At 39.5% G+C, this 15,275-nt stretch overlaps 1 protein-coding gene across 1 annotated transcript in view; it reads left to right on the plus strand.

Moving 5' to 3' along the window:
• The first annotated feature begins 7,000 nt into the window (after nucleotides 1–7,000).
• NBEA (neurobeachin) overlaps nucleotides 7,001–15,275 on the plus strand; it is a 694,460-nt gene continuing 686,185 nt past the window's right edge. Inside the window, 1 exon segment of the mRNA XM_030309029.1 lies at nucleotides 7,001–7,326. Coding sequence (XP_030164889.1) covers nucleotides 7,045–7,326 — 282 coding nt within the window. The 5' untranslated portion in view covers nucleotides 7,001–7,044.

A 15,275-nucleotide genomic window follows, 5' to 3' on the forward strand; every position in this document is an offset into this window, starting at 1 on the left:
AGAGTCAGACACTTAACCAGCTGAGCCACCCAGGTGCCTGTCTTTCCCTTTTCTTATACCAGTCATATTTGGTTAAGGGCCTATGTAATTCAAGCATAACCTCAACTAAATTTGGGAGTACCTACATAGGTCTTACTTCCAAACAAGGTCACATTCCCAGGTACCAGAGAGAGCACTTGAACATATTTTTGGGGGAACACAAATCAACCCACAACACAGTGTGTGTGTGTGTGTGTGTGTGTGTGTGTGTGTGTGTGTTTGCATTCAAATATATATACATGTTGTGGCTTTTAAAAAGTTAAAATTATGTAAGTAGCATTACTGAACTGAAAATGGCTTTCCATTACTGTATTTTTCGCAATGGATATTAAAATAACAAATTTCTTGGGTAGGAATCTAGGAGTCTACAATTTTTTTTCATGATGAAAAGAGTCATAGTACTTACAAATGTTGAGAGCTGGGGTGGCTCGGTCGGTTGAGTGCCCAACTTGAGCTCAGGTCATGATCTCACATTCCAGGAGTTCGAGCCCCGTGTCGGGCTCTGTGCTGACAGCTTAGAGCCTGGAGCCTGGTTCGGATTCTGTGTCTCCCTCTCTCTCTGCCCCTCTCCTGCTCATGCTCTGTCTCTCTCTGTCTCAAAAATAAATAAAAACATTAAAAAAAAATTCTAAAAAAGTTGAGAGCCATTGTTGTAGCTTTCCTGCCCAGAACAAAATGAGGTAAACTAGAAAGTAAGCTTAAGTATGGAGGGTCTTTGGTGCTAAGATAAGGACTCTGGGCTTCATTTTTAGACTTTTTGAACAGAAGACATGGATGCATGTAGATGTTATTATAATTAATACATTAAATAAATTAATAATCAATAATAAGTTAAAAATTCTGACCACACCAATCCATCCACAAAGTTGGAACTTTAGGACAATTACCATGTACAGGATGGATTGGAGAAGAGTGAGTGTGGAGACAAGGAGAGCAGGTATGAAGTGAGTAGGTTCTCACTGAGGATGAAAAGAATGAGATACATGCTGGGTATCTTGCCCAGGAAGAAGGGGCAGAGGTGTGACCAATCTGATGGTGAACGTGCATGTGTGTGTGGTGCATTTGTATGTATGTTCAGGGGGATATTTTAGGGTATATATGTGTGCATTATGGTTGCATGATGTCTAGTTCTTTCAAAAATCAAGAGTGCCTATTATTTCTATACCACTTGTTTGATACATTTAATGTATTGACATGCTGATTAAATGGAAAATTTGAAATCATTCATTTCTACTAGTCTACTTTCTTACACGCAGTAGGCCCTCAAATATTTGTTGGCTGGTAAGCATCAACATTTTAGCCATTCCAAATCTGTGTCAAATTCGTTAACAAGTATTGAATTTCTATTTTGCATCTGTGTTTTCTGCTCAGGAAAAAAGTTGGGGTAAGAAACGTAGAACTAACTAGTTGGAGGAAAGTGAAATTAAAATTTGGTGAAGAAATTATAAAAAGGCACCTAGCTAGTCTAAATGATTACAAGTCCCCAAGGCAGGACAAATTATATACATTGATTCTGAAAGAATCTGAAAACTAGATCATGTTTAACAACTCTCAGTGGTCTTTGAGGAGTCATAGAGAAGTGCTGGAGAATTAAAGTGTCAAAGGAGAGAAGGAGGAGATAAATTCTTGAAAAACCGTAGCAGGTAGCTTAATATTACCTGCAGGTGAGATTACAGAATGGTTCGTTCTTTGGAAAAAGAAGCAGTAAGTCTTGTCATCACATTAAACACATTTTCTTGTTTATGTTGTGGTTAGCTTGTTATGTCGGAAACACTGATAATAATTCACACCTCTCTATAGTTTTTACTTTAATTTCACCCAGGCACAGAGACAGTGCCTCCGGACTTCAAATAGCCACTTGTCAAGTTCCCTTATGATATTCTTCTGCACAAGTTAGAGAAATATAGGCTAGTTGTTAGCACAGGATGGTAGCTGTTTAATAGTTGAAGTGCTTATAAACAACTTAAATCAGTGATTTCCAAATGTCTTGGTTATGACTTACAGTAAAAGATATTTTACATGTAAGCATACATATATATACATATGTATAATGTATGTATATATATATATATATATATATATATATAATTAAAATAATAGATGCACTTGATATTTTCCACTCTGTTTTCTATTCTATTTCATTAAACTGCTGGTTGCAACCTACTGAATCTATTTCAAGGCTCACTAATGGGTTGAGGCTTACAGTTTGAAAAATGTGAATTGATTTCAATCAGAATGTTTCTAGTGACTATAGAGCTGTTTTTATCCTGTTTAATCAAATATTTGGATGAAGATATAGAAGTGTTGTGCTCAAGTTTGCAGATAATATAATAGGAAGAAGACCATTTTTTGTATGATATAAATAGGATTAAGAAATTCCCAGCAAATTAAATTTAAATGGAAAATTAAATAAAAAATTGAATAAAATAAAAAAGGAATTAAATTAAATTTAAATATATATGTAAAATCCTGTACTCTATATTTCAAAATGGGGGGGGGGGTTGTGTTACTGCTTAGCAGCAGCATGTCTAGAAACAAAACAAAACAATAACAGCAAAACAAAAAGCCTTGGTGTTCAGTTGATAAGAATTTTAACATGAGAGGGGAATGGAACCAAAATTATTATATGCCAAACATCAATCATTAGTGTCATGTTGCTGTCAAACCCAGAATGAAACCAAACTAAACCGATATGGGGCTACATTAACATGAGTTGTATTTCTAAAGGTTGAGGTTCAGGTGAGAGTTATTCTCTGGGGGCTCTTGGGTGGCTTAGTGGGTTTAGTCTCTGCCTCTTGATTTTGGCTCAGGTCCCGATCTCACAGTGAGATCTAGCCCCTCCTGGGGTTCTGCAGTGACAGCACTGAGCCTGCGTGGGATTCCCTCTCTCCCCGTCTCTCCCTTGCTTGTGCACGTGCGCGCACACACACATACACACACACACACACACACACTTTCTCTCTCTCTCCCTGTCTTTCAAAATAAATAAATAAACTTAAAAAAAAAAAAAAGAGTTATTCCCTATCTAAACTTGGTCTAAACCTACTGGTCTAAACCTGCCTACCTGGGGGCGCCTGGGTGGCGCAGTCGGTTAAGCGTCCGACTTCAGCCAGGTCACGATCTCGCGGTCCGTGAGTTCGAGCCCCGCGTCGGGCTCTGGGCTGATGGCTCGGAGCCTGGAGCCTGTTTCCGACTCTGTGTCTCCCCCTCTCTCTGCCCCTCCCCCGTTCATGCTCTGTCTCTCTCTGTCTCAAAAATAAATAAACGTTAAAAAAAAAAAAATAAACCTGCCTACCTGAACACTACACTTTTCAGATAAAATTTAGAGGAAAGCTAGAAACCTGTTCTTTAAAGAACAGGTCAAGGGAAATGGGACTATTTAGCCAGGGGAATTGCTGTTTTCACTCATTTATTTTTGAACACTTTTATTAAATGTAAATTACAAGCCAGCCATGTTAGGTGCTGAAAACACAAAAATAACTACAACAATGTGTTTTCCCACAGCCAATGAACGAAAACATTATTTATTGACACTTGCTACTACATTAGTACTTCAAATGTATTAACTTCTTTCATTTTTTAATCCTATGAATCTCTAATTTGGATTTGATAAACTATGGCTTTGAAGAGAAGTCATTTACCAAAGATTATGCAGATAGTGGCTGAGGGAACTGGAATCCAAACCCAGGTTCTATTGCCCCCGGAGCATGTGTTCTCAACCACTATGCAATATCACTTCTTGATATGTCATCTGTAACACTATATCCCTATATTGTACACCTGAAATTAATCTAACACTGCATGTTAGTTATACTGGAATTAAAATTTTTAAAATTCCTTCTTAAAACTCAGATTCATGGGCTTCTTTTCTTTGAAAAAATCATCCTTTGGAAGCAGGGGTATGCACCTATTAAAGTAAAAATGTGTATAAAATTAATACTCACCACAAAATATTGTTTAATCTGGGGACTTAAAAAATGAATATTTTAGGTAGCTTCTATGTCAAAATATTGTTAGTTAATGTAAACACTAAGCTATTTGTACATTTGCAGGGACATAGGCTTTGTAGGCTAAAAGGAAACAAACCTGCTGTCTTTTCTAAACTTTATGCTTTTGGGGATACTATTGAAAACATATAACTGTGCAATTATAAAGACCTGTATGTGGTGATAATTGGTTTTACATGTGTTTATAGGTCATTCAACACATATTGTGTCTGTATACTAAGGGTACAAGAACATATTTACTATATGCTGGCTGTTGAGTTCAAGTAATTTCATTGAATTCTTACTTCCCTATGGGATAGATATTCTTATCCCTGTTAGTGAATGAGGAGACTTAACTCAATAAATTGAGTAGGCTGAACAGGTAGCAAGTTGTGAGAAGGCTGCACTTTCCACAGTACCCTACTGCCTTCAAGAAGCTAACAGTGTACTGGAGAACATTTTTTTAATAGGTAAGCTTTTTAAAATATTTCTGATATTGGTACGTGTATGACAGTATCAGAGTTTTCCTACTTTGACAAAGTGATATCCTTTTTACCCACTCCCTATCTCCACTAAAGGAAAATGAACACATACAAATTGAACGAATAAGAAAAACAAAACCAAAGCACACACCCATACTGCTTAAGAAGCAATACAGGGAAAATTAAAGTGAAAATATTAACATGATGTTAAGCTATTCATTTGGAAAGGAAATAGAAAGTTCAGGTTGTCACTGTCTCTCAAAGCACTCATGCAAGAAGTCTAAAAATAGGAAGAGGTAGAACCTGCTGCCATATTTTCACACACGGCGGGGTGAAAAAAAGCCAGTGAGATGATCTTTCAGTCTGGATTTACATATTTAAGATACATCATTTTAGATTTACAAATGAAAATAGCACTTGCAAAAGTAGACAGCACTAAAAATGTTATAGGTGGTTATATATGTCACAGGATTTTTAAATTATAGCATATCTGACTCATACTATTAGAAGTTATCGGTTTTGTAAGTTTTTCATAAAGTTTCAATCATTTTAACATTTTATAATTCAACTGTCATTTAATATAAATGGACATACCAATTACCACTTCTTTCAAAAGGGATTTTTTTTGCTTGATGATTTAATCAATTCAGTGCAAGTTTAAACAAATTCACACACAACTAAAAACTAATCCTAAGGGCCGGTTTTGAGGAGCTGTGTTATACACAACCTATAGTACTTTAGAATTTTACCATGTTCCAATATCCTGAGAGTTAACTTGACTAGCTGTTCCGATTAAATGTAATAAAAAATCGGATTATGATAGATTTGTATATTGACTCTTCTTATTTGAGATAACAATTGGAATGACTTGAATATACCTCAAGATACCAAATATTTCTGGTGGCTTTATTGAAAAGGGCATACTTCATGAAATATTAAGGAAAATTACATCCTTCATTTCAAAGAAGAAAACAGCAGTCATGCCTACTTAGTTTTAACTCAATAGTAGCAGCAAGATTACCATATACATTTTAATTTTCTTAAACTGACAGTAATATTTTTCTTTTTATATTTGTGCAGATACAGTAATCTACTTTTTTCATAGATTAAGGCTGGCCGTGAGGATTCCCTACGTTTTTAGATCATTTCAAAAACCTCTGAACTGTACACGACTAAGAAAAAGGGAAGTATCATTAGCTGGCATCGTACCTGAAGACTGCAAGGGATTTTTAAAATGTGGGGTTTGTAGTTCGCAGCAAACTACCCTTAGTGTCACACAGTGCAGCCTTTTTAGGCTGGTAGGCGAGTTCAAGAGCTGTTTGTTGTTGGGAGCTCCATCCAGAGCGGATCACTGTTTGACAAGTTCTATTTTAAGTCGTTCCTGTGTGTGCAGGTGTCAGCCTCTTTCATGGCTGTAGAGAAAGAACCATTACACTCCATCCGTATCCTTCCCCGACAATGCAAGATCTTTCCCCACCGTGCGTTTGTTTCTGCTTTGCCAGCCACTTTTTATTAAGGAAATTCGGGGGTGGGGGGTGGTGGGGGGAGGCGGGAAATACTGCGAGGAAGGGCGAAGAGGGGCAGAAAGAGGTCGTCTGCCACTCCCCTACCTTACGAGGCACGTGGCACTGGCAGTGACAGCTGCTGGATGCAATGATGAAGGCGAAGATGATGAACCTCCTCTTAGCATGAGGATATTGAGGGAAGGAGGAGGAGGCAGCGGAGGCAAGACACACACTCCCTGTGTCCTTCCTCAGCCGGAGAATCCACCCTCAAGGGAAAAAGTACGCGGAAGCCACTCTCCGCCCCGCCTCTACCAGCTCGCCCCGGGGTCTGGCAGCGGTCCCCATGCACCTGCTCACCTGTCTATCCGTTCAGGGTGGTTGGGGGAGGAACGAGGGGTGGCGGGGTGGGTGGGTGGAAAGAGAAGGAGGGCAGGGCAAAAGAGGGGGTGCTCCGAGGGCTCCGCCCCCGGAGGCTCTGCGCAGGCGCAGTGGCCGCTACCGCAGGCAGGGGGCGGCAACATGGCGGAGTGAGCGGCGGCGTCGGGGCTTCACAACAACAGTGGCACCCGTAGCGGCGGCAGCGGCAGCGTCAGTAGCGTCGGCCACAGCCTGAGCTTCCGCACCGGCCAGCGTGCTGGCCAGCCGCTCGCGCCCCGGAGCTTCTCGGAGCGGCGGCCGCATCTCCGCGGGGGGCGGGCCGGGCCGGACGGACCGGGAGGGGGAGAGAGAGGAGGCAGCGGCAGCGGCGGCGGCAGCCGCGGTCCAGCTGCTGGGCGGGCACTGCCGCTCGCCGGGCAGCGGTTAGCGGCGCAGCCACCGCCGGGAATAAGCCTGGGAATAACCCGCCGCCTCCGCCGGGGAGGGCGCCGGAGCGGGCCGGGCGGACGCGCAGGCGGGAGCGGGCCCGGCGCCGCGGCGCTGGTGGATGCTGGGGCTCCGAGGCGACGGCCGGGGGGCGGGGGCCGAGGCAGGTATAACGGTACCGGCGGAGGCAGCGCCTCTGCTCTTCCCTTCTCCCCAGGAGGGGGGCAAATGGCGAGCGAGAAGCCGGGCCCGGGCCCGGGGCTCGAGCCTCAGCCCGTGGGGCTCATCGCCGTCGGGGCCGGAGGCGGGGGTGGCGGCGGCGGCGGCGGGGGCAGCGGGATGGGGGAGCTGAGGGGGGCGTCCGGCTCCGGCTCGGTGGTGCTGCCCGCGGGGATGATTAACCCTTCCGTGCCGATCCGCAACATCCGGATGAAATTCGCAGTGTTGATTGGACTCATACAGGTCGGAGAGGTCAGCAACAGGGACATCGTGGAGACGGTGCTCAACCTGGTAAGGGAAAAGGCGTGCTCTCCATCTGCCTCCCAGCCCCCATAGCCTCCCCCCCCCACACACCCCCCCCCCCCAGCCTCGCGCTCCCACACCTCCACCCATGGGGTCGCACACGCAGCGCGTCCCTGGGAGCACCGATCGTCGGGCGGGTATTGCCCAGCGGGTGACCTGCTTGCGCGCAGCCGTAGCCACGCCACCTCCCCGCTCTCCTCTGGTCCTCTCCTGCCACCTGAGTGCGGTGCCCAAGTTAACACCGCTTACCATCACTTCTCCTATGAGTAGAAATCATTCCTTGTGCAGGGTTTGGGTCGACTTGAGAGTTTAGTTAGCGGGGAGAGGAGACCTCCCTGTTCTCCGGGGTTCTTTTTTCTACACTCTTAATTGTCCGTGGTGTCGCTCTCCAAGGATGAAAGCCTTGCCCCTAGAGCCTAATTTCCCCCGTGCTACTGAAATGTGAGAAGCGCATTAGCTCTAACTTGAGCAGCTGGGCTGTGATGTTTTCGAATGAGGGAAATGATGCAGTTTTGCATCTGCCTTTAAATATATTCAGAGGTTATGATGGAGAGTGTTGTAGCAATATCTACCCCCCCCCCCCGCGACCCATCTCTTTTTAGGCAGCCTTCTTTCTTTGTAATATTGCCCTGAATATGCTGACCTGTTAGTCATTTGTGTGTGTGTGTGTGTGTGTGTGTGTGTGTGTGCACACAAGGTGTTAAAATGTGAGGGCACCAAATCATACAGGTTGGTTTCTATGGTTGCCTTCCGAGAGCGTGGCATGTGGATAAAGACCAAAGGAAAGGTGTTGGTTTGTTTCATGATAAGAAAGAGTTACTGCAGAACTGTGTATGACTTAATGTTTTGCGCTATCTACGGAGAGCCTACGAAGCGTTCAAGATGTCAGGGGAAGAAATGGGAAGAAATAAAGAGAGGAGAATCATAAATTGCAGATAATTAAAGAGTAGTTCATTTTTAATGTTTTGCAAATGCAGTTTTTGCTGCAGCAAAGCTTTTAAAAACAGTTTCCTCTGCAATATCTAGTCTTTGACACACGTAAGGTAGGATTTTGGAAGACAAGGCTTAAATCGAGCGATCAGTTGACTATTGTATTTGGTGTGGAGTCACAGGAATATAAAAATATGCTTGCAGGGGGATTTTATAACACCCATGCAGTCTGATTTTTTAGCCAAGCAATTATTTTTATTTGATCTATTGGAAAACTGAAAGAAAGCTGCAGCACTGGTGCCCTGAGACATGGATTAATGTCTGTGGTTTATGAACCTCTTAAATTCACAGAAAAGTTGAAGTGTTTTTTTTTTCCTTTCTTTTCTTTTCTTTTTTCTTTTTGCTAGTACATCAAATCAAAGATAGGAGAATATGTCTTTGTTATATTTATTACTGTTTAAATAGAATACACCGCCTTCTACTTCTGTGTATCTTCAAATAAATCACCACAAAAGTCAATGTAAGTTTGGGGAAATGTTACCACGTTGATATAACCAAATTCTTTTCAAAACAGTAATAGAAATATTGTTTCTTGGGAGTTTTAATTTTAACTAGCTGCGAATAGGAGGTCAGTAACTTGCCTTTTCTTAAAATAAGATGAAATCTCAAAACATGTTAGAATGTTAGCAGGTATTGTGTTTTTAAAAATTTGAAAGAACACATTTAAATTCCCCCCCCCCCCCCGGTTTTCACCTAATCAGTATCATTTTTATTTAGGTTATGTGGTATTGGGTTATTTTAATAAGTATTTCTATGCTTAATACATTTTGACATGGAAAGAGGCAATAGAGCTCTCACAAGCTGGAAACTGATTGGAATGTGTAACCAGTTCAGACTCTGCAGCAGTAATGATGTATGCCAGATCAGTTCTTAACAGATGGGGTTCTATAGATATACAGTAGGTTAAGAAAGGAAGTGAAGCACTTCTTTTGAGATAAAAAAGAAATTTAACTCTTGTACAGTGCAGTGAAAATCTGGCGTGAAGTTTCAGTATGCAAACATTATGTTAGAAATTAACTTTACTGTTAAGCTTGATTAGAGTAATCAGAAATAAGGTAATACTGAAATGTTATGTCCCCAAATCCACATAAGACCTTGTAACTGCATTGATCTTGGCATAAAAAAGGTTAGGTTTAAAATTTCCTTGTACATATTTGAAGAATGCAAGAAGTCCTTAAATGGAAACTTCTGGGGAAAGGATGAAAGACAAAAGGAGTTATTTACTATTAAGTTGTTAATTATATTGATTGTGGAATTCAGATTGATTACTTGAAGGGTAATGTTTCCTGAACTGTAAGTTTAGGGCTTTATCTTTCTAATATACTCATAATGAAAATGTCATGTGAAAATTTAAGCTGGTTCTGAAAATAATTTGGAATCATAGGCAGTTAAAAAATAATTATCAAAACTTAATTCTATTAATAAATAAATCAGTAAAAGCCATGTGGAGCATTCAATGACTAGTTAGAAGGTGGACGCTTGTAATATTATCTCTAAAATGAGTTTTTAAAATTTCCAATCTTAATTTAAAACATTAAATAAAAAAATTAGGTGGAAATAGTGAAACCTCTATCACAGTGCCCTTTATGACAGAAAAGGAGGGGAACTAATGAAACTTCAAAACAAAACAGTTTCTACCTTAAACAGTCTCAGTCACCTTTGCCAAAATATTTTTCTATTTTTCCTGTACATACATTTCTTATCTGTAGATAGTATGAGAATACTAATACTTGGTTTTCAGGTACTATTTCTCTCTCGCCTTCCCCAAAGAATTAAAAGTTTTGCTGAGTAAAGTTTAAGCATGCAGTGATATCTAGGACTTCTACACAGCCATGGTTGTACTTTTTCTGCTTTTGTTTGCCAAAGGTAGAGCTGCTTCCATTACTGAAGTGGATTGTGAGTTTGTTGAAGAATCACCAATGTAATGAGAAATAAAATGAGTAATTTCTATTGTAGAGGAATGTATTTTGTATAATGATACTGTTAACTCGAAACATTAATATATAGCACTCCATATTTGTATTTATAGCATTAGGAAGATGAGTAAATTAATTCATAAATAATGTTACAATGAGAATATATTGTCAAGTATTTTGTAATGTAGCTTTATCTGTGAAAGAAGATGATCATCAACAAACTTTGGATTTAGGAAGAATTATTTAATGTGGCAGTATAAGAGAGTCTAACTATAGATAAGGAAGGAATTTGGTTGTCTGTTGCAGTTACAAAACCGGCATACTGCTTAGTCCAATGCTTCCTTTGTAAACATCCTTAACATGTGTTTATATAAGGTTTTTCTTTCCTTGAAGTAAATGCTATGTAAATATTATGTGTTCTTTGTTTATAATTTGAAAGTTTCTTTTAATCAAAGATTTTAATGTAAACATAGTTTTAGAAAAGATAAAATAGAGGACTGACATTTACTAAATGGAAGAATTCACAACAGGGTTTTTTGAATAGCTGTCTTAGGTAGTATAATTCTATAGCATTTAATTTGCAAAATTTTTTTTCACAAATTACAGTGCAATATCAGTGTATCTTTACCTGTAGAAAATAATTCCTCAGATAATTTTATTTTTTTACGTGTAAATAGCATATTGAAAGCAGTACTGGATACTTGGAGGGGATTTTGCATATGGATCATAGTATTTTAGTTAAAAGGGAATTTTTACGTTATTCTCTTGTACTTGCATGTGACAGTAACTTTCTTAGAGGTTTTTCATTTGTAGCTTGATAATCAGAATCATTTTCACTTTAAAGATACTTAGAATTTCACAAATGAAAGGTATGTTCTGCATTTGAACCAAATTTGTTTAAAAAATATGTAGTTGCGTCTTAGAATCATGGAAGTCCTTAATATGAACAAAACCACATTTACTTGTATTAAAAGGGAATTTTTTGCATTTTAATTTATGTTGACATGTAAGCTTTTTCATATTAACTTGAATTATATTTTATTTTTGCTATTGGGTATTGGAAGTTAAATTAAGAATGCATTGGTAACATTGGAATTTGCCATTTCTAGAGTTCTGAGATTTTCCACAGAAAGATTAATTTAGCCATGTAATGACACTAAAGCAGTCTTGATGAGCACTGAGAAATGTATAGAATTGTTGAATCATTATATTGAACACTTAAAACTAATGTAACACTGTATGTTAATTATTCTTGAATAAAAAACAAGACCTTAAACAGCAATTACTTTATAGCCAGGTTATGATCAAGGTATATTAATTTTAAACAAGTATTTTGTATATTGCTAGTCAGTTTTTGGCAAATACTGTGCTGTTAAATAAATAAATGTATCTCAAAGTTTTCTTTCTACTATGGTTTCTCCAAACACAGTGTAGAGAGATGCTTTGGTCCTAGCAGACTCAACCCCCATTTTGGATCACAGATGTGCTGTATCATAAATTTCAGTCATTCACATTTTTGAATATTTACTTTACTGGTTTGCATCAGTTTCATAGGTTTCTTATTTTTTGACTCTACTGTGCATATTTTATGCATCGTCAGCATATAAGTATCCCCTGCTTTCCAAAAGTTGGTGTTTTGCCCCTTCACTTTTATGAAAGACCTGTATTAGTACTGTTTTTGTTAACCAAAAGAAATCCGAAGAGGATTTTTGCTTTTACAAAAAAAAGCTGTTGCTGTATTAGTAATAGGTCTTTTGTGAAAGTGAAGTAGCCTATTGCCAACTTTTGGAGAGTGGGGGATACTCTTTACCTTATGCCATTTCGACTTATGGAAAGTTTCATGGGAACACTCTACTTTTGGATAGTGGCAAACCTGTGTCTCCTTTTACAGAGATATACCTATCATCTCTAGTGTTGTTATTTATATGTGTTTCCCCTCTTCTGCTGTGAAACCCAAGAGGGCAGGTCCCTGACTCAAATGATGGTTATGATTTTTGACTTTACAATGGTGTAAATGTGGTACTCACTAGAAACCATACTTAGACTTTTGATCTTTTCCTGGGATGGTGATATGCAATATGATCCTCTCTCATGATGTTGGGCAGCAAGTCATATCCCCCAGTTAGCCACTGGGTCATGAGGGTGAACAACTGATACGCTGACCACCATTATGTACCCATACAACTATTTTGTTTTTCTGTACTTTGAGTACAGTGTTCAGTAAATTTCAGGAGATTTTCAACACTTTATTATAGAAATAGGCTTTGTGTTAAATGATCTACCCACCTGTAGGCTAATAGAAGTGTTCCGAGCACGTTTAAGGTAGATTAGGCCAAGCAATGATGTTTGGTTGTTAGGTGTAGTAAATGCATTATTGACTTTTGAAATTTTCAAACTTAACGTTGGGTTTATCTGGATATAACATCCTTGTAAGTTGGAGATATGAATTTATCTTTTATATTTTTGGCTCTTGGGTAAGTTAAGTGCATTTTGAGTAGGCAAGACACCATTATAGGCAGTAGAAGACCAGTTTCTGAAATTATGATCAACAGTAGGGTGCAGTCCCAACATCCTGAAATCAATTAGACTCATTGTCACTTAGTGTATTGCCTAGTTCTATCACTAGAAATGCATGTCGAATATGTATGCGTTATGTAGGCCTTACTACATATGTAAATGGTATTTTAAACTGGCATATTGGAAGAAGAATCTGATGCAAACTTTTTAATGATTTATGTGTATGTCAAATATATAAGCACACAACAAAGATGTTATTAGCAAAGAATAATGCATTGGATATAAATTAAAAAGCATTGTTATAATTTGTCATATTTCCGGGAATAGTGGACATCTCTTGTTTTTGATGTCTACCATACATTGCCCTTTTTTGGTAAGGGGGATGCAATTGCCCTTGAGGAACCACCTATCCCCCATTCTTAGTTCAGCTGGTTTCCCTGGGCTGGGGATATAACCCAGGCATGGCCAGAATCACTGTGACTGGTTCAGGCATAAACACTTAACTCTAGGGGAGCCACAGGGTCAGTCACAAGACTTGGCACTGAAATTTTCTGTTGGTGATGCTGAACTGGTTGATGTAGCCTATACCTGTGGGTGACTGTATTAGAATTTGACTAAATAGGAAGAGAGAGTGAGAAGTATATTCTTGGTTATGCTTGAGCCCCTGCAGTTCCCTGTGCCTGTGGGGATTATCTTCTAACCATTACATTCTCTCCTTTAAAGTTTCTAATTCTTATTCTTATTAGCTTAAAGTCATTTTAAATTGGGGTTTTGTCACTTGTAAATGAAAAGAATCCTCCCTAGCATAGACTTTAGTAAAGGGAAACGGGACATTTCATTTTGAAATGAAGGCAGTGAAGACTTTGCTTTTCCATAGCAATTCCTTTTAAGGAATTACAGAACAGCTGTTTTAAATTGTCACTGGTGTTACCTTTGCCCATGGAAGACTGAGGCTGTAACTTTAGTGATACTGGAGTGTTTTGGTCACTTTTTGTGGCCTTTGATAATGTTTTATAAGACAGCAACTAGCTTTGGTGCACGCTGGCATGCTTGAGAGCAGAGAGGGAAGAAGATACTGTCTTTCCAAGTAAGAGAGGCCCTTTCTGCTTGCAGCTATGCATAGCAGAGCATCAGAATATCAAGAACCTTGAAGTTTAAAAAACCTACTTTTTTGGGGGCGCCTGGGTGGTTCAGTCGGTTAAGCGTCCGACTTCGGCTGAGGTCACGATCTCGCAGTATGTGAGTTCGAGCCCCGCGTCGGCCTCTGTGCTGACTGCTCAGAGCCTGGAGCCTGTTTCCGATTCTGTGTCTCCCTCTCTCTCTGACCCTCCCCTGTTCATGCTCTGTCTCTCTCTGTCTCAAAAATAAATAAACGTTAAAAATTTTTTTTTTTAAAAACCTACTTTTTTTAAATTAAAAAAAAATTTTAACCTCATGCTAAAGTTGGCAGGAGTTTAAATTAGAACCACTTAAAGTTCTATTTTATAAGCTTCTCTCAAGCACCTCAGTGCATTATACTCTCAGCTTCCTGACCAAAGGAACAATCCAGTTACTAAAGAGCTTTAAAAGAGGATGCAGCCAGGGAACAGGTGAGAGAACAGCCATGCCTCCTCACTCAGGTTATCATTTCACATTGCTTCAAGGAAAATCATTAAGCCGGGGGTGAAGGGCATGAGTACTGTGGAGGTCTGTTGCTGTGAGACTGAATATTGTTAGGAAACTGAAAAGATGGAAATCTAGATTGGTAAGCTGTTTGTATCTTGACAAGATCTCTGGCTTTGATGCTAATTCATTCAGGTGACTGAAGTTAATAGACCAAGAGCTTACTAAGTTTTTAGGAAAACTACTTTCTAGGGTTACTTCAAGCCTGGTAAACAAAGACTTGTGTTCTTTTCCTTCTACGGAAGTTCTGGGTTTCAATAAGTGAAAGTGGTTTAATTGCTGAAGCAGTAGAGCTGCCAGATGGAAAATCTAAGGCCATGAGGGTAAATGGACAAGCAGGGTCTTCTGAGAATAGTAGGGTTGAGTACATCCAAATTGGCTGAACAAGGAACTCCATTGCCAGGGTAAAGAATTCTTGCTACTCTAACCAGTAATGTCTGGTTTATGTTTTGAATCAGTGACCATGGTTTATCTTCACCACTCTCCTAAGAGGCAGTTATTATTTATGTTCTTTTACCATAGTATGTTAAGTATCAGGGAGATAGTTAAATTTATGTAGCTATATGTTTTCAGAAAATAAGGTACCACCAAAAAGAATGCACGTTTGGATCTGACCAAAGATTAATCTTTGTTCATAGTGCAAAGATTTTAGACTTGTAGCTTGATGCAGCAACTTGACATTGTCTTTGTCTCTTCCCCAACCCCTCTCACCTTGTAACCCTTTGAAGTGATAAGTATGTTTTCTACTGTGGCTAAGGTAGTAACATTGTTAAACACAGGTATTAAAAATTATACATATATGGAAAGAAGGGAGCTTGTAAGGTGTATGGGCAGCCATGGGCTAGAATGTTA

This window comes from Lynx canadensis, chromosome A1 (assembly GCF_007474595.2).
Source record: "Lynx canadensis isolate LIC74 chromosome A1, mLynCan4.pri.v2, whole genome shotgun sequence".
Taxonomy (NCBI): domain Eukaryota; kingdom Metazoa; phylum Chordata; class Mammalia; order Carnivora; family Felidae; genus Lynx; species Lynx canadensis.